Source organism: Acomys minous (genome assembly GCF_964271855.1).
Source record: "Acomys minous genome assembly, chromosome: 7".
In the NCBI taxonomy this organism is placed as follows: Eukaryota; Metazoa; Chordata; class Mammalia; order Rodentia; family Muridae; genus Acomys; species Acomys minous.
The window spans coordinates 104,023,359-104,046,324 of NC_140488.1; the positions used below are offsets into that span (position 1 = coordinate 104,023,359).

At 42.0% G+C, this 22,966-nt stretch overlaps 1 protein-coding gene across 1 annotated transcript in view; it reads right to left on the reverse strand.

The window, feature by feature from the left end:
* Positions 1 to 21,661: 21,661 nt before the first annotated feature.
* Positions 21,662 to 22,966, reverse strand: part of ITIH6 (inter-alpha-trypsin inhibitor heavy chain family member 6) — a 32,873-nt gene continuing 31,568 nt past the window's right edge. The window contains 1 exon segment of the mRNA XM_084790204.1: positions 21,662 to 22,346. Within this exon segment, the coding sequence (XP_084646330.1) occupies positions 22,135 to 22,346 (212 nt within the window). The 3' untranslated portion in view covers positions 21,662 to 22,134.

A 22,966-nucleotide genomic window follows, 5' to 3' on the forward strand; every position in this document is an offset into this window, starting at 1 on the left:
GTGATTTTTCTAGGGAGCTGGGGGAAGACTCATTACTATCATCCTTAACCCAGTATGTCAGGATGGGAAAAGACATTGGAATTCATCTGAAATTAACTGTTCACTCAAGGAAATACTACTCCCCACTGTGTCAAAATGTTTGTCAAGGAAGAATCCACACTTTAGACAGCTCCATATTTGGAAAAATCATCCTAATTTAGTGGCTTGACAGCCAAACTTCCAACCTAAAATGAAAATTTCTCATCCTGTCCTTTTCCTGATGTCTAAAGTATCACTGTTTGTGAGAGGCACTTCCTGGTTATGAGACTGATTTCTCACAAACACAGCATCACTAAGACTTGCCAGCCTCCTTGTGACCCGAGTTTCTCAAAAGATCTGTTCTCTCTCTCTCTCTCTCTCTCTCTCTCTCTCTCTCTCTCTCTCTCTCTCTCTCTCTCTTCTTTTTGAGACAGGGTTTCTCCGTGTAGCCTTGGCTGTCCTGGACTCTCTTTGTAGTCCAGGCTGGCCTCAAACTCACAGAGATCCCCCTGCCTCTGTCTCCCGAGTGCTGGGATTAAAGGTGTGCACCACCACACCCAGTTTCAAATGATTGTTTTACAGGAGGAAGGAAGGAGAGGGTACTAGGCCAACTTATGGGTAAAAGGCACCGACTGAACTTAAGCTTGGTAGGGTTCCTCTCTCTCTGGAAAGTCTCTTCTCAAGTTCCAATCTGAGAAGGACTTAATTTTCAGAATCCAAAATGTGAGCAGAGATCTTCGTAGTTGATATGTCCTCTCCAAGCCTTAATTCCCTCATTCCTGTCCTCCATAATAGTATCTGGTTTCTTCAAAAACACCCTTTGACATCATAGCCTGCTCCTGTCCAGAACTGTTCAGCAATGATTCATTGCCAGTGTATTCCTGGAACTCAGGTAAGAGTTAGCAAAGAAAAGATGTAAATCTATGAACACAAAACTTACGAAGCAGACTCAGAGGTGCTAAGCAAAATTAATCTTAATACCACATTGTCTGTCTTTAGTTTCTGTCAAGCTTGTCATGGGGGGTATATTCCTGTCATCCTAGATCTTGGGATACTGAGGCAGGAGACCTGGGAGTTCTAGGTCATCCTTAGTTACACAGGAAGTTCAAGGTCAGTCTTAGCTACTCGAGACCCTGTTCAAAACCCACACAAGTATAACAAATAAAAATATTAAGATTAAGACATACTCCCCCCCCAAAAAAAACCCCACAAATATGAAAGTCAAAATGAACAGGCAAAAGACCAGTAAGGCAAAAATGCCAAAACAAAAGGTCATCAAAAATACCATTGAGCTCATTTTGTGTTGGTCAGCTACTCCTGGACCCGGGGCCTGCCCTGGAGTGTAGTATAGTCAATATACCCAGTGATGTTCCATTGGAGAAAACTGACCTTTCCTTTCTCAGTAGGTATCAATTATAAACACTTTCCTGGTGTGTGGGGCAGGTGGAGCAGTTTTTTGTCTTGTTACTGCTGTTGCTTCTGACCTGTATAAAGCAATCAATACTTATTTTGCATGATAATCATATGCATTGCTTGTAGAATGCTTGCGGTTATTTGATTTGATTTGATTTTATCCTTTAACTCCAAGGCCAGGACTTACTCTGTTAGGGTCACTCACTTGCAATTCACTTACTCTTCCAGGCAGCCTATGAATGGTCTTTGATCTGTTCCTTAGTTACATCTGGCTTAGAGTTTATTGTGTAGCTTTGGAGCTTTTATCCTTAGAAATGTTTGGATTCACCTTTTCCTCTACACCCATTGCCCCTTGACCTAATGAGGCGTTATCCCATTGGAGCACCGACTCTTAGAAGACATTGAACTTGCCATACTCCAATAAGCTCCCAGTTTAGAGCGATGCTTTCGTGTTTCTCTCTTTCCTAGAACATTCTTACTCCAGATCTGCCTATGGCTGGGCCTTTATAGTTTAATCTCAGCCGAAATGTCACCTTCTCAGGGAGGCTTTCCTGGATCTACCTATCCAAGGAAGCTACATAAGCTACTCTTTCTTTACCCTATTTTATTTTTTTTTCATTAAAATCACCTTTTCATACAATATATTCTGATTACGGTTTCCCTTCCCTCATCTCCTCCCAGGTCCTCCCCACTTCCCCACTCATTCAACCCCATTCTCTCTCTCTCTCTCTCTCTCTCTCTCTCTCTCTCTCTCTCTCTCTCTCCATCCCTCTTCCCTCCTCCCCCTCTCAATCAAACAGGCAAATTAAAATAATAGAAGAAAATAAAAAGAAAATAGACATAGACACACATACACACACACATACATATACCATATACATGACACACACATGTGCATGTGCTCACACAGACACCATAAAAAAACACAAAATCAGAAACCATAATATATAAACAAAAGGCCAATAAGGTAAAACAATGCCCAATTAAAGCAATGAAACAAAAAGGAAATCTACAAAGATGCCACTGCATTTGTTTTGTGTTAGCCATTTACTGCTGGGTATGGGACCTGCCCTTAAGTCTGGTTTGTATACCCAGTGAGACTCCATGGGAGAAAACTTAATTTTTCCTTGGTAAGTAGGTATCAATTAGAGGGAGTTTCTTGGGTAGAGATGAGAGGCAGTGTTCACTTCCTGCTCTTAGTGCTAGGACCAGACCATGTCTGGCTTGAACCTGTGCAGGCCCTGTGTGTGCTGTCACAGACTATGACTTCATATGTGCGTCAATCCTGCTGTACCTGGAGGATACTGTTTCCTTAGTGTCATCTGTCCCCTCTGCCCTTATAATCTTTTCACCTCTTCTTCTGCATAGCTCCCTGAGCCCTGAGGGGAAGGATTTGATGGAGACATCTGACTTAGTGTCTCATTCTCTGCTCACTGTCTAATCGTGGGTCTCTGTATTAATTCCCATCTATGGCAAGAGGGAGCTTATCTAATGACAGTTGTGTGAGACATTGATCCACGTCATTAAGAGTCATTTTATTACTACGTTCTTTTACCAGAACACATTATTTGGTTTTTCTCTAGGCCCAAGATTTAGCTAGGCTTAGGTTCTCCTTTAAATAAATAAAAAAAAAAATATTGAGACAAAGTCTCACATAGTACAGACTAGCCTTAAATCCTTATGTAGCCAAAGGTGGTGACCCTAATCTTTCTGCCCCCACTTCCCAAGTTCTGGGATTACTGATATGTGCCACACACCTGGTCATGCAGGCATGATGATTGATCTCAGGGCTTTATACATGCCGGGCAATAACACTATCAACTGATCTACACCTCCAGTTGTTGTTTCACTGTTTCAGAAATTCGTATCTTTAGGGGCTGAAGAGTTTGATCTGTGGTTAAAGGTCCTTACCGATCTTGTAGAGGCCCTGAGTTCAGGTCTCAGCACACAACTTCCTATAACTCTGACTCCAGGAGAATCCCATGGATCTGGCCTCTTCAGGCACCTACATTCATGAGCAGTACCTGTACATGTACAATACCAAACACACACACAATTTAAACATCATAAAAAGGAATATTTAAAATGGTGTTTATATTGTATTTTCCCTCCTTCCCCCCTCACAACCTGTCCCCATACAAGGTTATTCTGTGTAGCCCTGGCTGTCCTGGAACTCACTCTGTAGACCAGGCTGGCCTTGAACTCAGAGATCTGCCTGCCTCTGCCTCTCAAGTACTGGGGTAAAAGGCATGTGCTACCATCCCTGGCTGCTCTATCTCTTTAAAACATTTGTTTAAAAGAAAATATTGGCTTCCTCAAAGCTCTTGTTTTTGCATCACCTATCAATGAGTCAGTTGTTGAATAGAAACTCTACTCAATCATCATGATGCAATTTGTCTTCCTTTTTCTGCTAATGGACCTGTTAGGAAGTAGATTCAAAGTTTAGATTGTTTTAAAGTCTGCTCCAGTTTTTTATTTCTCCTCTAATTTTCCTAGGTGCTGCAGAAACCTAAGGCCTGGACCAGAAGCTTATGCCCTCTCAAGCTCCACCCAGTAGTGTGCTTGTCACAATTAAGACTGTAACTTCAAAATAGTAGACTCTGATCAAGTATGTCTCATTCATGTGGCCAGTATTTAACAGCTACTTCCAGTGACACTGTAACTGGTCATGGGCAATCCCTACTGGTGCACATCATGTGAGTTCCCTTCGACAGCAGTGGAGAGCCTGCTCTTGCTCATGACTCTACAGAACTGTATTTGTATATCTGAATGATGAAGAAACAACCTAATGCCTAAATGCCATAGATTTCCTCTGTTTTAATTCCAGTTCACTAGTTTTTGAAATTAAACATTTCCAAAATAGTTGATTACTTGAGTCTTTGAGTCCCCTCCTATGGAGGGAGAGAGTACTAGGAGTGACAACTGGAAAGGGTGTGTGTGTGTGTGTGTGTGTGTGTGTGTGTGTGTGTGTGTGTGTGTGTGTATGTCAGGGGAGGCGGGTATCTCTGGGACATACTAGAAACCTAGGGCAATGGAAACTCCCATGAATCTATGAGAGTGACCGCATCTAAGACTGCTAATAATGGGGGATATGCAGCTTGAACTGGCCATCTCCTGTAACCAGGCAAGACTTCCAATGGAAGGCTGAGGACACCAACCCAGCCACAAAACCTTCAACCTACAGTATGTTCTCCTTACAAGATGTGCTGGGGTAAATGTGGCACAAAAATTGTGAGAATGGCCAACCAATGACTGGTGCATCTTGAAACTCACACCATGGAACAGAGCCCACCCTTGACACTGTTAATGATACTCTGCTCTGCTTGCAGACAGGAGCCTAGCATAACCATCATCAGAGAGGCTTCACTCAGCAACTGATGGAAACAGATGCAGAGACCCACAGCCAAACATTAGGCTGAGCTCAGGGAGTTTTGTGAAAGAGTTGGATGAAGGATAGAGGGGGCCAGAGGGGTCAAGGACCCCACAAGAAAATCCACAGTATCAACTAACCTTGGAGCCACAGGGGCTCACAGAGACAGAACTGTCAACCATAAAGCATGCATGGAACTGACCTGGGCCTTCTGCACATATGTAACAGTTCTGTAGCTTGGTCTTCATGTGGGACTCCTAACAGCAGGAGCAGGGGCTGTCTCTGACTCTGTTGCTTGCCTTTGGATCCCTTTCCCCTAACTGGGCTGCCTTCTCTAGCCTCAATAGGAGAAGATGCACTTAGTCCTACCTCAACTTTGAGATGCTAAGGCAGGTTGATATCCATGGAGGCCTTCCCTTTTCTGAAGAGAAAGGGAGGAAGAGTGGAGGGAGAAAGGAGGTGGGAGAAGGGAAGAACTGGGAAGACAAGAGGGAAGGGAATTGGTAGTCAGGATGTAAAGTTAATTAATTAATGAAAGAAAAAAAGAAAAACCTGCTTTTTAAAATAATCAAATATGGTCAACTTTATAGTTAGTGTTGGTGGGAAGACTTGGTGATCTCTTCAGTCAGTTGTAGCTGGAACTCACTCGAGAATATTGTCACACTTTATGTAAGGTCAAGAAACTAGTTATTTATACCAAATAACAAGATTTGCATTCAATGCACATGGGGCTGATGGAGTTTATACTGGGGAGGTTAATACTCTTCCCACTCTCCTAACTCGTCCTTTATCACTTTCATTGCTTGGCACCTACATATACTTCTACTTTTAACTTTTAGTTGTGTTTATATTTCAAGGCTATGGGTCGGGTTTCAGTACTCTCTGGTTTCCAAATTTGTCCCACAGTAGCTTGGTAGGAGAGGGAGAGATGGTTTTCTTTAAGTCAGCAGGTCCACCGTGCTCCAGCACATCGTCACATATCCAAGAGTATATGAACAGCACAAATTGGACATGATGTTTTTGATTTGTTCATTTTTAAAAAACGAGGACACAAAGTTGGGTGGATAGGGAATTAGGGTGGATCTAGGAGGAGTTGGGGTGAGGTGAATATGATCAAAATGCATTGTATGGGATTAGGTTCAGGCAACTTTTTTGACAAGGATGTGGGGAGATTGTGGGAACCTGAGACCACCAGGACAGGACATCTGCAACAATACAGTCTCTTCTAGCAACAACAAAAAGAGGACACAAAGTTGGGGAAAGGTTGGATCTGGGAGGAGTTGGGAGAAAGGGGAGGAGTGCATGACATTCTCAAAGAACACAGACCGGGGGGGGGGAGGAGGAGGAGGAAGAGGAGGAGAAGGAAAAAGAGGAGGAAGAAGAAGAGGACAAGGACAAAGAGGAGGATGAGGAAGAAGCAGAGGTGGAGGAGAAGGAGGAGGAGGAAGAGGAAGAAGAAGAAGATTGAGTAGTACAGATATCAAGCATAATGCAATCCTTTCTTCACCATACTTTCTTCCTCTTCTCTTGTTTTCTGAAGTTTCTTTATCTTCTAAGATCACTTCCCTCTCAGTCTGAAACCTTGTTTTAGAGAATTTGGTGGTAGTTTCTAAAGACCTGGGTAAAGCACCCCAGCTACCCTCTGAGGAAGAAGGCAAGGTATTCTTTTCTAAATCCCTACCTATTATGGCTAGCTTGCCATGTTGGGAAATTAACTTGGAAAAATTGGCATCAGAGTGGATGGCCCTGTTGTAGAAGTCCAGAGAAGACTGATGGTCAGCCAGATATAGTGGACACTCAGTACTATGTTTCCCTAGCAACCCCTTTCATTCACTCGAAAAATCCATAATTTTATAAGACAGATTCCACCTGCAAGTATTAACGCTGGAAAGGCTACCCATTTAACTGGTCTCCTTTAAAGCTGAAACTAGAGCTTTAAAGCCTAAGAAACACAGCAGTGACGAGCATGGAAGGATAGTCCAAAAAGTACAGTCGTGTGTGTCACTTATATCCAGGTAGTAAGCAACAGCCACTTAATTGGACCCATCCCGTAGGGTGGAATTTATGCTTTGTCTTATCCAACTATTCATGGCTTGTAAGGTCATGGACCCTAGAAGAGAACCTACTATGGTCACTTTCCTAGATAAGTATAATTTCTAACTGTATTCTAAATATGTATCCTTATACCCACAGATAGGTATAGCTCTCACACTGTACCAAAGGAGCTTCCTTTGGCAGCAGATGGATACAGTTACAGAAAGCTACAACTGGCCAAACGGCAGAGAACAACTGATCATGATGTGCCTATGTCCAGTTAATGCATTTACAACACAGCTTCTACCCCTAAGGCTCAGGGAATACTGAGAAAGAGGGAGTGGGGCGATTATAGGAGCCAGAGGACCAGGACAACCACTGTGAGATAATGTCTACTAAAAAATAGAACATGAGGCATAGATGCCACATAAACTATATAAAGATTGTAGGTTGGAGGGCAAGTACTTTGACAACTGTTGTTGGTTTCCAAGAAGAAGCAGCAAAATGGGAAGCAAAGAGGGAGGGACAGATCTAGGAGTAGTTGGGGTGAATCTGATCAAGGTATGTTGTTTAAAATTCCCAAAGAACTAATACAAATATCATATTATTGACATGTTAAAGAGCTGGTGCTTAGGGAAGAATGAGTCACCTGTAACTTTCTTTCAGTAGCCAATGAATATGGCTGCAGAGTCCCCACTGAGTTTCCAGAGGTAGCAGAAGTGTTCATGTTGTGGGAACTAAAAATGGTGGCGTGTAGTTTCTAGTGGCATTGTGAGCTGTGCTTCTTCTGGAAAACCTCTGAGGTGGCACTCTGGAGCATTGTGGTTTGCTATGTTCCTTTGCCTTGATCCAGTGTTTTCAGATTCTGTGAGGCACCTAGTACCTGCAAGGTTCTTACTAATGAAATCAGAATTTAGTTGCATTGCTTCAAGAATTGACATACAGAAGAGCCTAGTCCCGGTTCTGCTATAGACTTGCTTTGTCTTCCAGAATAAGTCATATACACGCCCCCATCGTCTCACTTTTATAATATGTTAATAGGAAATAGTTCAATCACAGATTCCACATAAAATAGCTAAAGGTTTGGGGTGTGGGTAGCTACTTTGATAACTGTCGTTGGTTTCAAAAAAGAAACAACTAAATGAGAGTTTTGTGTTGTCATGGTGAATCGCTGTGTTTTCATTTTTATGGCAAGCTCCTAGGATCAAGGTTTGGGGCTTCATTTTGTTGTTTTCTTGCTTTTGCTCTCTCTCTCTCTCTCTCTCTCTCTCTCTCTCATTTTGAGACAGGGTTTCTCTGTGCCCCCTTGGCTGTCCTGTACTCACGTTGCAGATCAGGCTGGCCTGGAACTCACAGAGATCCACCTACCTCTGCCTCCTGAGTGCTGAGATTACAGCCATGGGCCACCACACTCTGCAGCTTCACTGTTTGTTATATATAAGTGTACTTTGCCTAGATTTTCTGGTACACTTGCTGCTACTCATCATCACTTATTCCTTTGACCTAATTTATACTAGCTTTTTTTTTTTAGAAGTACACTGCTTTGTAGTGTAGTGCTTGATACCCTGAATCACCCAACCTGTAGCAGCCATATAGTTGGGCGGTGTTGCCACAATCCTTAGAGCTATCCAAAAATGGCCCTAGATATGCCACCGTCTAATTCGTACAATCCTAGATTTCAGAGAACAAGGATTGCCTCTCATGGTGGGGGTTACAGTGCAGCTCAGGACTTTTGATGAGTGGTTGTTTGCAAAGACAGTCATCCCTGGATTGCCCAAGATGAGCGTGGGATAGAGATCTCTGTGGAAGGCAGAAGAGCGAGATATAGAAAGAAAGATGCTTGATCCTTGGTAACATTAAACGTCGACTGGGTCAGCATTTATTTATTTGTGATCTCTATGGTTTTGGATTCTAGTTATATGACCAATAAATTATTTTGTATTAAAACAGTTTGAGTAGGATTTCCTGCCATTTGCAACTACAATAATTCAATCAAAGAGAGTTATGAAATCTCAGAGTGTACTATTGGCTAAGAAGCACGCAGGGTGTTTCTGATTGACCGTTTATGCCTGGGTTGAATGAATGCAAGATCTGTGTTTTTCCAGATCTTTTTTTTAATAATATAATTGTGTATTTCATTGCTGTAGTAAATTCAAAGCCCACACATTACCAGCATGGTCATATATTGGCATGTTGACTTGTACTTTTCAGCTTCAGTTTCCATGAGCCTCCATCCCTCTGTCTTGAGCACCTTCCTATCTATGTGTCTCAATACCTAACATGCCCAGAAATGGATCTCTACACATTGCCTTGACTCTGTATCTTTAAGTAGCATTGTCTATTCCCAGTGCTTCCGTGTCACAATGTCTTTGAATGTTTATGTCCATAGTGGTCAGTGTCTCTGTGTGGCCTAGTATCTTTGTATTCTGGTGTCTCTATAGATCAGTGTCCATGTACCCTAGTGTCTGTGTTTAAGATTGTCTTTCTTCTCAACAGGGGATCAAAAGAGATGCTAAGACTCACAGCCAAACTCTGGGCAGAGCACTGAGAGTCATATGGAAGAGTGGGGGGGGGGGAATAGAAGGACCCAGAGGGGACAGGAGTTCCACAAGGAGACCATCAAAGCCAACAAATACGGATCCAGGGGGTCTGCACAAACTGTTGCATCAACCAAGGACCATGCATGGAGAGAACTAGACCCCCTGTTGAGATGTAGCCAATGGACAGCTCGTTCTCTGTGTGAATTCTCTAGTAAGGGGAGCAGGGACAACCACTGTGATTTGATCACTTCCCCTTGGTGGGACAGCCTTGCGGGAGGCTACAGAGGAAGAGGATGCAGGCTATCCTACTGAGACCTAATGGGCTGTGGTCATACGGTGGGGGAGGACGTCTCCCTTCTGTCTGAGGACTAGGGCAGGGGAGTAGGGCGGAAGAGGGAAGGAGGGTGGGAACGGAAGGATACCAGCGAGGGGTAACAACCAGGATGTAATATGAATCAATTACAAAAATAAAAAAATATATAAAAGAGTGTCTTTCTTATGTCTCAGGGTCTGTGTATCTTTGCATCCATGTATGTTTCAATGGTTTTCAGCGTCAGTGTGGCCCACTGTCTGTTCTGGCAGCATGCTGCATTTGGTCTCTAGTTTTAGTAGTTTTCTGTCCCTTTCCCTACATCTCTGTTTCTGCATACTTGTGTCTGTGTATTATTCATATGTGACTCAGTGTCCAAACGCCTGTAGGCACCAGTGACTACTTACACAAAATTTAAGTCTGTATCTCTGTGTCCAAGTGTCTGTTTCTCAGATTCCACACATCCCTTTCTCATTTACTTTAGTGTCTGTACGCTTCAGTGTTTGTGTGTCTCAGAGTTAGCTTTTAGTGTTTTAGGGTGCCTTGGCTTATTTGTGCTTGTTTCTTCATGTCCTGATTTCTGTATGTTCTATATCTATGTTTCAGAAAGAGGTATGTTTCGATGACTATGTATCCCAGTGTCTGTAGGATATGTTTCGGTTTCTGAGCACCCAGTTGGTATGTTCCAGTACCTGAGTGCCACATGTCTGTATTTCCTCATTTATGTCTTAGCACTTGTGTGTTCCAGCATTTGTTGGTCTTGGTTTCTGTCCACTAGTTTGTTTGGTAATGTCTGAGTACTCTACTGACTATATCCCCTATAATGTCACACACTCAAGTGCCTATGTATGTCAGGGCCATATTTCCATATTTATGAATCACAACATTTCTGTATCCCAGTGTCTGTGTGCCCCAATGTTCCTAAGTTCAAATTTCTGTGTTTATCTCTGACTATGAGCCAAATGTCTAAGTGTTCCAGTGTCTCTGGGTTGTAGGATCTGTTCTCAATGTCTATATATCCCAAAGATTATGAGTTACAGTGTTTGTGTCCCACTACCAATAGATTGTCTCTTTTTACTGTAATGTCTACATGATTCTGTAATTGTTTCTGTCTGAATGACCATATGTGTTGCCGAGTCTATATAAATTAGTGGCTGTATATTCTGGTGGTCTCTTGCATGTTGCATTGTATCTCCTAGTTGAGTTTTTTTTAACATAAAAGAAAGAGTTTATTTGAGGTCTTACATTTTCATAGAGTTAGAGTCCATGAGGGTGAATAAGAGGAAGCAGGCAGCAGGCAGCTGAAGCAGCAGCTGAGACCTTACATGTTGGTCCACAAGCATGATGCAGAGAGGGAAGGCACACTGGGGATGCCGCCAGTTTTTGTAACCTGCAAGCCTGTCCCCAGTGACACACCTCCCTCAACAAGGCCACACCTCCTAATCTTACCCAAACAGTTCCACCAACTGAGGACTAAGTATACAAACCTAGGAGCCTATGTGAGCCAGTCTCATTCAAACCACCACACTGCTCTCGTGAAGAACACTTGTGTCAGCTGGCTCACAACCATCTGTAACTGTAGGCCCAGGGGGTCTGACATCCTCTTCTGCCCTCAAGGGCACTTTCACTCACATTCAATGACAACACAGACTCGCACAATTAAAAATATTTTTAAAAAGATGTTGAGAGGGTTGGAAAGTTCTGTTCTATGCATTTTTATTTAATACTAATGAATACATTAATAAAATGTCCTTCATAGGTTACCTAATTAATACAAAAATAGTTCTGTATTTATACCTCACTGAGGTGGCATATATTTTTCCTTTTTTCTTTTTCTTTATTTTGATTATATTTTATTATTTAAAACAATTTTAAAATTTAAATATTTTTCGATCATATTCTTCCCCTATCCTGTCTTTTCAGATGTTTTGCCCTCCCTACCCACCCAATTTTAAGTTCTTTCTAAAAAACAAAACCCAACACAATAACAAAACCAGAAGCAATAAAAAAAATAAAAACACCCCCTCAGAAAACAAAAACACCAAACTGTAACCAAATGAAAACACACACAAACCTGTGGAGTCCCTTATATACTGGTCAAATACTCCTGAACATGAGGCCTACCCTGGAGTGGTTGAGAAACACAGTGACACTCCATTGGAGAAACTGATTTTCCTTCTCCCTGCAGGGATAAATGACAGTTCAGTTGTTAACCTTTACCCTAGTGGCTAGGTTTGCACTCATCATTCATTCATTCATTCACTTTTTAAAAATATGAGAAAAGGAAATACGCTAAGATAAGACAAAAAAACATCTCATTGAAAGTTGGACAAGACAAACTAACAGAAGGAAAAAAAACTGAGAGAAGGCAAAAGAATCAGAGACCTATGAGTTCTTACACCCAAGGGTCCCACAAAAACACTAAAGTGGAAGCCATAATATATACACAGAGGGCCTGGTGGAGACCCACATAGGCCCTGTGCGTGCTGCCTCAGTCTCTGTGAGTTCAAAGGAGCTTTGCTCATGTTGGTTTAGAGGGCCTTGTTCTCCTGGTGTCCTCCATTCCCTCTGGCTCTTACACTCTTTCTGCCTCCTCTTCCCTGAGTTGCCCTGAGCTCTGAGAGGAAGGGAGTGGATAGAGGCATCCCATTTAGGGCTGAGTGTTCCAAGGTCTTGCACTATCTTCATAATGTCTGGCTGTAGGCTTCTGTACCTATTCCTGTCTGTTGCAGAAGGAAGCCTCTCTCAGGATGGCTGAGCAAGCCACTGATATAACAGAATAGCATTAGAAGTCATTTTATCACTAGATATTTTTTCTTTTTTTCTTTTTTTTTTTAGACCGTTAGTATTTAGTTTTACTCTCGGTCTTTGGGCTATCTAGTTTCTGGTTCCTGGTCCTCCAAGCACTGTTGGGTATGGGTTCCATCTCATGGAGTGGGCCTTCAATCTGATAGCCCTCCATTGGCTATGTAGTTGGCAAAAAAACAAAAAACAAAACTTTTCTCATTCTGTAGGCTGCCACTTTGTCTGAGTGATGGTGTCCTTTGCCTTACAGAAGCTTCTCAGTTTCATAAGGTCCCATTTATTAACTGTTGATTTTAGTTCCAGTGCCAACGGTGTTCTGTTCAGAAGCCTTTTCCTGTGCCAATGACTTCAAGGCTATTCTCCACTTTCTCTCCCACTGGGTTCAAAGTATACTTTTTTATGTTGAAACTTTGATTCATTTGGACTTGAATTTTGTGCTGGGTGATACATATGGATCTCTCTTGGTTCTTCTATGTGTTGCCATGCAGTTTGACTAGCACACACTGTCTTTTATCTAGCGTGTATTTCTAGGCTATCTATAAAAAAAATCAGGGTTCTGGATCTTCAGTTCAATTCTATTAATCAATGTGTCTGTTTTGTGCCAATACTATGCTGTGTTTTTTTTATTAACACAGCTTTGTAGTACAACTTGAGATCGGGGATGGTGAGAGCTCCAGCAGTTCTTTTACTGTACAAGATTGTTTTAACTACCTTGGTTCTTTTGTGCTTCCATATGAAGGCAAAAATTGTCCTTTCAAGATCCGTGAAGAAATGTGTTGGATTTTTTGTGGGAATTGTATTGACTTTGTACATTGTTTTTGGGGGTATGGTAATCTTTACAATATTAATTCTTCCAATCCAAGAGCATGGGAGATGTTTCCATCTTCTGATATCTTCTTCAATGACTAAAGTTTTTTTGTTTTTGTTTTTGGTTTTTGGTTTAATCATACAGGTCTTTTACTTGCTATGTTAGAGTTACTTCAATATATTTTTACATTACTTGAGGCTGTTGTGAAAGGTGTTGTTTCTCTGATTTCTTTCACAGTCGGCTGGTCTTTTGTATACAGGGGTTTTGTGAGTTATTTTTGCATCCAACCACTTTGATGAAAGTGTTTACCAGCTGAAGAAGTTTCCCAGTAGAATTTTTAGGATCACTTAGGTATACTATCATATCATCTGCCAATAAAGATACTTTGACTTCTTCCTTTTCAATTTGTGCCCTCTTGTTCTCCTTCACTAGTCTTATTGCTAAGGCTGTGACTTCAAGTACTGCATTTAATAAGTATGGAGAGTGTGGAAACCTTGTTTTGTTTCTGATTTTAGTAGAATTGCTTTGAGTTTCTCTCCAGTTAATTTGATGTTGGCTATAGGCTAACTATAAATTGATTTTATTGTGTTTAGGTGTGTCCTTTGTATCCATAATCTCTCCAGGATTTTTATAATGAAGAAGTGTTGGATTTTGTCAATGGCCTTTTATGTACCCAATGAGATGATCATGTAGATTTTGTCTTTCAGTTTATTTATAGGATAGAATACACTTATCAATTTACATATGTTGAACCATCCCTGAATCTCTGGTATGAAGTCTACTTGATTATGGTGGTTAATATTTTTGATGTGTTCTTGGATTCTGTTTGCAAGGATTTTATTGAGTATTTTTACATCTATACTCATAAGGAAAATTGTTCTGTAATTCTCTTTCTTTGTTGGGTCTTTATGTGGTTTGAGTATCAGGGTAACTCAGTAAAATGAACTGGGCAGTGTCTCTTCTGTTTCTATTTTTTTTTAATAATTTGAAGAGTATTGGCATTAACTGTTCTTTGAAATTCTGGTAAAATTTTGCTCTAAAACCATCTGGCCTTGGCTTTTTTTTTTTTTTGTGGGAGACTTTTAATGACCTTGTCTATTTCACTAGTGGTTATAGGTTTGTTTAAATTGCTCATCGGATCTTCATTTAAATTTGGAAAGTGGTAGATATTGAGCAAATTATCCATTTCTTTCTGATTTTCCAATTTGATGGAGTACAGGTTTTTAAAGTATATCCTTATGATTCTCCAGATTTCCTCAGCGTCTGTTGTTATTCCCCCTTTCGTTTATGATTTTGTTAAATTGGATATTCTCGGTCTGCATTTTAGTTAGTTTGGGTAAGGGTTTGTCTATCTTGTTGACCCAACCCTCTGTTATATTGATTCTTAGTATTGTGTTCTTTATTTCTATTGTGTTGATTTCAGCCCTCAGTTTGACTATGTTTTGCCATCTACAATCCTCTTGCTTTCATTGTGTCTCATAAGTTTGCTGTGTATTCATTTTCAGTGGTGAGTTGATCAGTTGCCATGAGTTTGTAAACCTCTATTGTTTCTGCTGTTGATATTCAGCTTTAATCCATGATGGTCAGATAGGATGCAGGGTGTTATTTCAATTTTCTTGCTGATCTGGGAGTATTTATTTCCTGTGTTTTCTTGGACACAATTAGCCCCTTTAGGTTGAAGTTTACCTTCTAGCACCTTCTGTAGGGCTGGATTTATAGATAAATCTTGCTTAAATTTGGTTTTATCATAGAATGTTTTATATTCTCCATCTATGGTAATTGAAGATTTGATGGGTAGAGTAGTCTAGAGTCTGCCGCCCATCTGTCTAAGCCCTGACAGAATCTTTTTTGAGAAGTCAGGCATAATTTTGATAGGTCTGTCTTTATATGTTACTTGGCCTTTTCCTCTTTCAGCTTTTACTATACTTTTTTGTTATGTATGTTTAATGCTTTGATTATTAAGTACTGAGGGACTTTCTTTCTGGCCTAATCTATTTGATATTTATGTATGCTTCTTGATCCTTGTAGATGTCTCCTTCTTTAGGTTAGGAAATTTTTCTCCTATGATTTTTTTGAAAATATTTTCTATGACTTTGACCTGTGTTTCTTCTCCTTCCTCGAAACCTATTCTTAGGTTTGATTTTTTCATAGTGTCCCATATTTCCTGGAGGTTTTATGCCAGGAGATTTTTTTCACTTTTTAAAAATATATTTTATTAATTTATTCATATTACATCTCAATTGTTATCACATCCCTTGTATCCTCCCATTCCTCCCTCCCTCCCTCCCATTTTCCCCTTACTACCCTCCCCTATGACTATGACTGAGGGGGACTTCCTCCCCCTGTATATGCTCATAAGGTATCAAGTCTCTTCTTGGTAGTCTGCTATCCTTCCTCTGAGTGCCACCAGGTCTCCCCCTCCAGGGGACATGGTCAAATATGGGGCACCAGAGTTCGTGTGAAAGTCAGACCCCACTCTCCACTCAACTTTGAAGAGCCTCCTATACATTGGCTAGATCTGGGTAGGGGTTCGACGTTTACTGCACGTATTGTCCTTGGCTGGTGCCATAGTTTGCGCCGGACACCTGGGCCTAGATCTGCCTATCTTAATGTTCTTCTTATAGGTTTCTAGGACCCTCTGGATCCTTGTATTTCCCCATTCTCCCATGCTTTTCTCACCTAGTGATCCCGTAGAATGTCCTCCCCTCTGATCCTCCTGCTGAGTTAATACTTTCATGGGACATGCCCCTTGGGCTAGTGTCCATATATAGTGAGTATATACCATTTGAGTTTTTCTGCTTCTGGCTTAACTCACTCATTATGATCATTTCTAGTTCAATCCATTTGCCCACAAATTTCAGGAATTCCTTGTTTTAATAGCTGAGTAGTATTCCATAGTGTAAATATACCACAGTTTCTTTATCTATTCTTCTACTGAGGGACATTTAAGCTGTTTCCAGGTTCTGGCTATTATGAATAAGGCTGCTATGAACATGGTTGAGCAAATGTTCTTGTTGTGTGCTGGAGCATCTTCTGGGTATATTCCAAAGAGTGGAATAGCTGGGTCTTGAGGAAGCCTTATTCCCAGTTTTCTGAGATAGTGACAGATAGCTTTCCTAAGTGGCTGTACTAGTTTGCATTCCCACCAGCAATGCAGGAGTGTTTCTCTCTCTCCACATCCTCGCCAGCATGTGGTGTCACTTGAGTTTTTTATCTTAGCCATTCTGATGGGTGTAAGATGGAATCTCAGAGTTGTTTTGATTTGCATTTCCCTGATGACTAAGGAGGTTGAGCATTTCTCTAAGTGTTTCTCCGCCTTTTGATATTCTTCTGTTGAGAATTCTCTGTTTACTTCTGAGCATTTCTCAATTGGGTTATTTGGTTTGGTGGTGTTTAGTTTCCTGAGTTCTTTATATATTTTGGATATTAGACCTTTGTCAGATGTAGGGTTGGTGAAGATCTTCTCCCAGTCTGTATGCTGTCACTTTGTTCTGTTGACAGTGTCTCCTGCCTTATAGAAGCTTCTCTGCCTCATGAGCTACCATTTATTAATTGTTGACCTTAAGGCCTGGGCTGTTGGTGTTCTGTTCAGGAAGTTGTCTGCCAGGAGATTTTTAGGTCTAATGTTTTTTGACTGATGTATCAATTTATACTTTAGTACCTTCAATGTCTGAGATTGTCTTTTTCATCTCTTGTATTCTGTTGGTGAAGCTTGCCTCTGTAGCTCCTGTTTGAATTCTTAAAATTTTCATTTCCAGAATGTCCTCAGTTTGGGTTTTCTTTGTTGATTCTATTTCTGATTTCAGTTTGTGAACAGTTTTATTCATTTACTTCCACTGTTTTCCCCCCTGGATTTCCTTAAGGAATTTATTAGTTTCCTCTTTAGGGACCTCTATCATATGCACAAAGGCTTTTTAATGTCTTTTTTCTTGTGCGTTCGCCATGTTGGAACACTCAGGGCCTGCTCTGGTAGGGTTGCTGGGCTCTGGTGCAGACACACTGTCCTGGCTGTTATTGATTGTTTTTATCGTGGCATGTAGGCATCTGGGATTGGGAAGAGTGTAATTCTAGGTGCTGATATTTGGTCTTGACTTTGTTAGGTGGGTGTTTTGTTCCTTGGTTTCTGTTTCCTCTTGGTTCTTGGGAGAATGTGGTGGCTGTGTGTTGCCTGTGGGGAATTTTTCTGGGGTCTGATATGTGTGGGCACTGGGGGGTTCCAGGTAAAATGTGTTTCTGAGTATTGGGACCTGACACCTAGGAATGGAGATGGGCTGGGGGTGGGTATGAGGGCCTTCATAAGAGGGAGGGGAGAAGGGGGCTCCACCAGGATCTGCTTAGTTAGTCCCCTGGGAATGGGGGCTGTGAGTGAGGAGAGGCCACAGCAGAAAGGCTGCTACAGGGCTGGGGACGGGACTGGGACATTACACTTGGAGGAATGGAAGAGAGATGAGGATCTGCAATTAGATTGCTTGTTTCCCTTTTTGGAGTGGCCTGTGGGTTCCCAGGGAGTGCCTGCTGGAGTTGGGGGCTGGGATAGAGGAAGGAAGTTTGGAGAGGGATCTGTGGGGAATCCTCTGGAGATGGGTGCAGGCAGGGAAGGGAGGCTGCAGCAGGCGTTTTGCTGCAATGCTGGGGATGAGCCTGGGGATTTGCACTTGGAGCAGAGAGGTGAAGCTCTCCAGTTAGATTGCTTGCTTGCCTAGCCACAATGTGTCTCTTAATGTCTCTTTTCTCGTGTCTGTGTCACAGTATTTGTAAAGACCAGTTCTATAAAATTCTATGCCTGTATGTGTGTACCTCATCATTAATTCTAGTCTTCAGAGTGTATGTGCCAGTGTTTCTGTGTCCCACTGCCAGTTTACCCTGGCATATGTGTGGCCCGGTGTTAACTTTTCCCCGTGGTTGTCATCAGTCTTGGTATCCCTGTATCTCAGTGGTATCTCATAACCTGCCTATGCACGTCAGTGTTTAGTTGTTCTAGTGTTAGTGCTTTATCTCTGAGATTACTTTTCCATCTGCTTCAGTTTCTGTGCTAGTGTTTTGTGTTCTAGTATCTCAGGTTCTGTGTGTTCCTTCATCTATGTATACCAGCGTCTCTGTGTACCAGTATTTGGTGCTATTGCATCTGCATTTCTGTGCGCCTGACACCTGTCATAGAGCTTGTGTGTGTGAGTGTGTGTGTGTTAAATATTTGTTCATGCCAGTGTGTTTGTGTATTTTAGTGGCTATGTGTGTTTTCCTTTGGCTGTGTGAATCATAATGTCTATTGACAGGCACTTGAATTATGTCTGCATAATTCAGTTTCCCAAGATTTATGTATACCAAGGTTTCTGTGTCCTGGTGTGTGTGGTTTCTATGGTATGCTGTGATTCAGTAATTGTATGTCCGTGGTTGCCAGTAAGTCTATGAGAGTCTCTTTCTAACTCTTAACTCTTCTCTGTGTCATAAATCCATCAGTCTCTGTGTTTCAGTAACAACCTAGCCATATCTCTAGGTATCCCCATGACATCATATTCCTTACTTCTGACCTTTTCTCCACAAGCCTTAGGTATAGGTTTACATGCCTATGTTTCCTTACTCTTGAACATACCTCAGACTTAGCATGCCACCAACTTCTTTTCTAGTGTCTGTGGCTTCCTGTCACTGTGTGCCCATGAAGCTCTATATCTCACTGCCTGCTGCGTAGCTACTGAAATGCTATGCTGTGAGTGTATGTGTGCCTCCTTTTCTGTGGACCACGTAAGGTTTTGTATATTCCTAATTAGCTACCAGTGACTCTTTTTGTTTGTTTATTTGCTTCCTCCCCCCCCCCCCGAGACACAAGTTTTTTCTGTGTAGCCTTGGCTGTTCCGGACTCACTTTGTAATGGGACTAAAGGAGTGAGCTACCACACCTGGCTCCAGTGATTTTTCACATGCCTCTCAATTTTTGTATCTTCACAATTCTTCATGTCTTTGAATCTTTGTGCAACCCTGAATCTGTATATTGAGACTCTTTGCATGGCATTGAGTGTGTTTGCATGCTACCTAGTGGCTGTCTAAAGTGACTTGGGACTCATCAGCCTCTGTATTCCACTCTCAATTTATCCACATTTCTGTGTGATGGATAATGAGCACTGTGATCCAGCACATGTGTCCCTGAGTTCCTTTGTCCCACACGGTGTATACATGTTCATGGTCTGTAAATGCTGCCTTCCTTGTGCCTGATAAGGAAAAGGCCCCGAGTCTGTGCATCTCCAGACTTTCCTTTCTTGTGTCTAAATCTCTGTGGTTTACTGTTTTGCTTCTTCTCCATCTTTCTCGCCCACATTTTGTCAATGTCTGTGTGTGATTAGGTATACTATTGAAACTGTACTCGCCAAGTCCCCGTGTCCTTGTCTTGGGTTCCACATGATGGTATCCACATTTCTGTGAGTTTATTTCTCCGCATCTGTTTCTTTCTGTCTTACTGTCATTGGTTTCATGTCTTTGCCACTCTATTTTTGTCTGCAGTCTGGAGGCACGCTTTTTGTTTTCTTGTTTATTTTATTGTTTGAGACAGGACTTGCTTTGTAGACCAGGCTGACCTCAAACTCACAGGCCTGCCTCTACCTCCCTGAGTGCTGGGATTAGAGGCATGAGCCACTGTTTCCAGCTTGGAGCCATGCTTCTTAATCATCGAGCCCTTAGGTGGAAATCCCTGTCCTCATCCTTTTATAGCCTTGCTTTGTGTCCTGCTGTATGTCACCATGTGTGATATATACATGTGTGATATATAGGTATCCTTGGCTGTACTGTGATTCATTGTTTTTGCCTCCCTACTCTTTTTTCATCATCATGCTTCTGCCTGCTTGCCTGGGTCTAGTTTTCTTCCTTCCTATCTTTCCCTTTGTATCTATTTCTGTTTACAAATCTACTGTAGGTCCATGTGACTAGATTTGTGGGTTCACATTCCCATATATACTACTTCTGTCTGCCTCTGAATTTTTATGCCACTCCCTTGCTGTCACTGCATCCCAGTGTCCCACTGTACCTCAGTTGGTACTCCACTTTTCCTTGTGTCTTTGCTGCCTGGCTTAATGTCTATATCTTTTTTGTTGTTTTCATTGTTCAGGGGTCTTCCTTCTTTGTCTCCGGATCTTGGAGTACATGTATCTGTGATGTTGACTCATTCTTCTTCTGCATGTGCAGATATCACTGACTCTTTGCCATCACATCTGTGGCTCTGCAGTGTCTATTTCCACACCTGGCATGTCTCTAGCTTCACATCTCTCTATTATCTTATCTCTACCTACATCTGAAAATCAGAGTATCAGTGTATTTCCACGATTCTACATTTTTGCCCTTGGCTTTTTTAGACTGTGACTCTGACCAATGTCTCCTGGTTGTCTTTGTATCCTCATGTCTCTCTGATCTTAGTCTCTCCTGTCTAGTCTGAATCTCTGTGTCTATTAGTTTTATGTAGTTATGTCTCTGTTTTTCACATTTGCCACTGCATGTTTGTTCTAAAGTCATCTTGTTTTTGACTCTCTGCATTTCTGTGAAGGGACAATAACTCAAAGTCATGAGAAAATAGAACTCCAGCAAGAAAGTATATGCTTTTTGTCTCTGATACAATCACTCTGGCACTCTGTCCTTTTTATGTCTTTGTGTTCATATGTTTATGTGCTTCTTTTTGTCAGTGCTGTTGTTGCTTGAGACAGGGTCTCACCTTATAGCTCACGTTGGCCTCAGACTCACTATATAGCTCAGACTTGCCTTGAAGCTGCAGCCATTTTCCTGCCTCTGCCTACCAAATGCTGAGATTACAGGCATATGGCCCCACGCCCAGCTGTCCTCATTTCATTGAGTTCCCTATAGTTTCTGCTGCTATTTTTCCTCTGTCTCTGAATTTCCATACTTGTGTCTTTGTGGCTCTTTTTATGCATGTGTCTTATGTCTTTAGTTGTATTATGTATGTTACTTACTGCTATTTCATGGTTATTCTTGTTCATTCATTTATCTTACAAATATTTATTAAGCACCTATTATGTGCCTTGAACTGTGGCTATAAAAAGGATTCCAAATAGATTCTTGCTCTTGGAGAGCTTACTGGCTCTGCCAGAATTCAGATGATTAATGCACAGTACCAAAAATGCCATGAGCTTGGGGGAGACATAGAGGAGGCACCAAACACACCCCTATGGAGGGTCCAAGGAATGCCTTCTAGAGGAGGTGATTCTGGGAGGAATAATAACTGAAATATGAAGTGAGTTCAGCTAGATACAACAAAGGAAGAATGCCCCACACAAAAGGATGGACACATGCAGAAGTTCAACGGCAGGGAGTTTATTAGGGAAATTCCAAGACCTATGAGTACACTGTAGGAATAAAGGGGTGCTGTGAGTGGGACTGCTTGGTCACTCAGAGGTTTTGGTTTTAAGAAAGGCAGTCAGTGGGCTATGAAAAAAAGAAAATGAAATTGGGAGGGGGATATGGAGGTGGGATGAGGGATTCCGGGAGGAATAGAATGATGAATGGAGGGGGGGTTGATATGATCAAAATGCATTGTACACATGTATGAAATTCTCAAAGAATGAATAAAAAGGAAAGTAACTTCCAGGGCTAATGTGAATTTGGAAGGAGTAGAGACTATAAACAAGACTATAAGCAAGGCAAGAGTACTAAAAAACTTCTTTGCCCAAAGTTCCACTTAGCTTTGTGTATCTTTGTGTATACTGATATATTTGCCCCTTAGAGCATGTGTATGTATCTTTTATGTGTACCTTGATATACTCTGGCCTGAGCCATGATTGACTTAATGCCATAGCCTCTGGATTTCCAAATTTCAGACCTCCTGGCTCTGAATTCAGGAGCCATCACAGAACATAGGCAAGGTAGGGCTGACCCAGCAGCTGCTCTACATGAAAGCGTTTCACCAGCCAGCATGAAGTCCAGCGGGGAAGCAGTTTGGGTGATTCTTTCAGTAACCTCTTGCCTAGCACCACTGGCACATCTGGGCCATGGTGCCTCTGTAGATAAGACCCAGCAGGTCCCGATACGAGCCGGATGTCTGTGTGTTGAAACTGTCCTGAGGGAGAGAAGATGTAGCACCCATCAGAGCTCTGGGGAGGCCGGCAAGCAGGGAATCTAGAAGCGAAGTGGCAGGAGAGAGTGGCAGGCCTACAGGAGGGGAGAGGCTAGACACTGTGTAGAGCATAGATGAGACGGATGGGACCAGGGTGTGGCATGGAAGTGGAGATTCAAGAGAGAGGAGATAAAGAGAGCAGCTGGGCTTAGAGAAGACAGGAGGATACAGGGGAAGAAGAGGTTCAAGGAGCCAGGGGGAGGTGAAGATAAAGGTTCAATCTATCATATCCCTGGCCTCAGGTGCTTCTGGGGTCTTCTGACTTCATCTAGGCACCCACCATCCACATTTACAGAAGGCTAAAACGTCGGATGGTGCTTTGTAATATTAAGCCCTTGTTGCATCTTGTCTCTGTTTAGAACCTTTCCTGACTCCTCTCCTGCCTTCGAGATAAGGTCAAATTCCTCACCTTGACATTCAGGTCAATCACGCCCGCCCTAGCTCCGCCAGTCTCTATCCTTTCCCCCTGCGCTCCAGCTTGCTTAGCCTTCCAGATGCAGTGCCCTCCCTCCTCTGAGAGGTCTTTCTTGAGCTCTGAGGCTGGGAAAATCTTCCCACCCTGG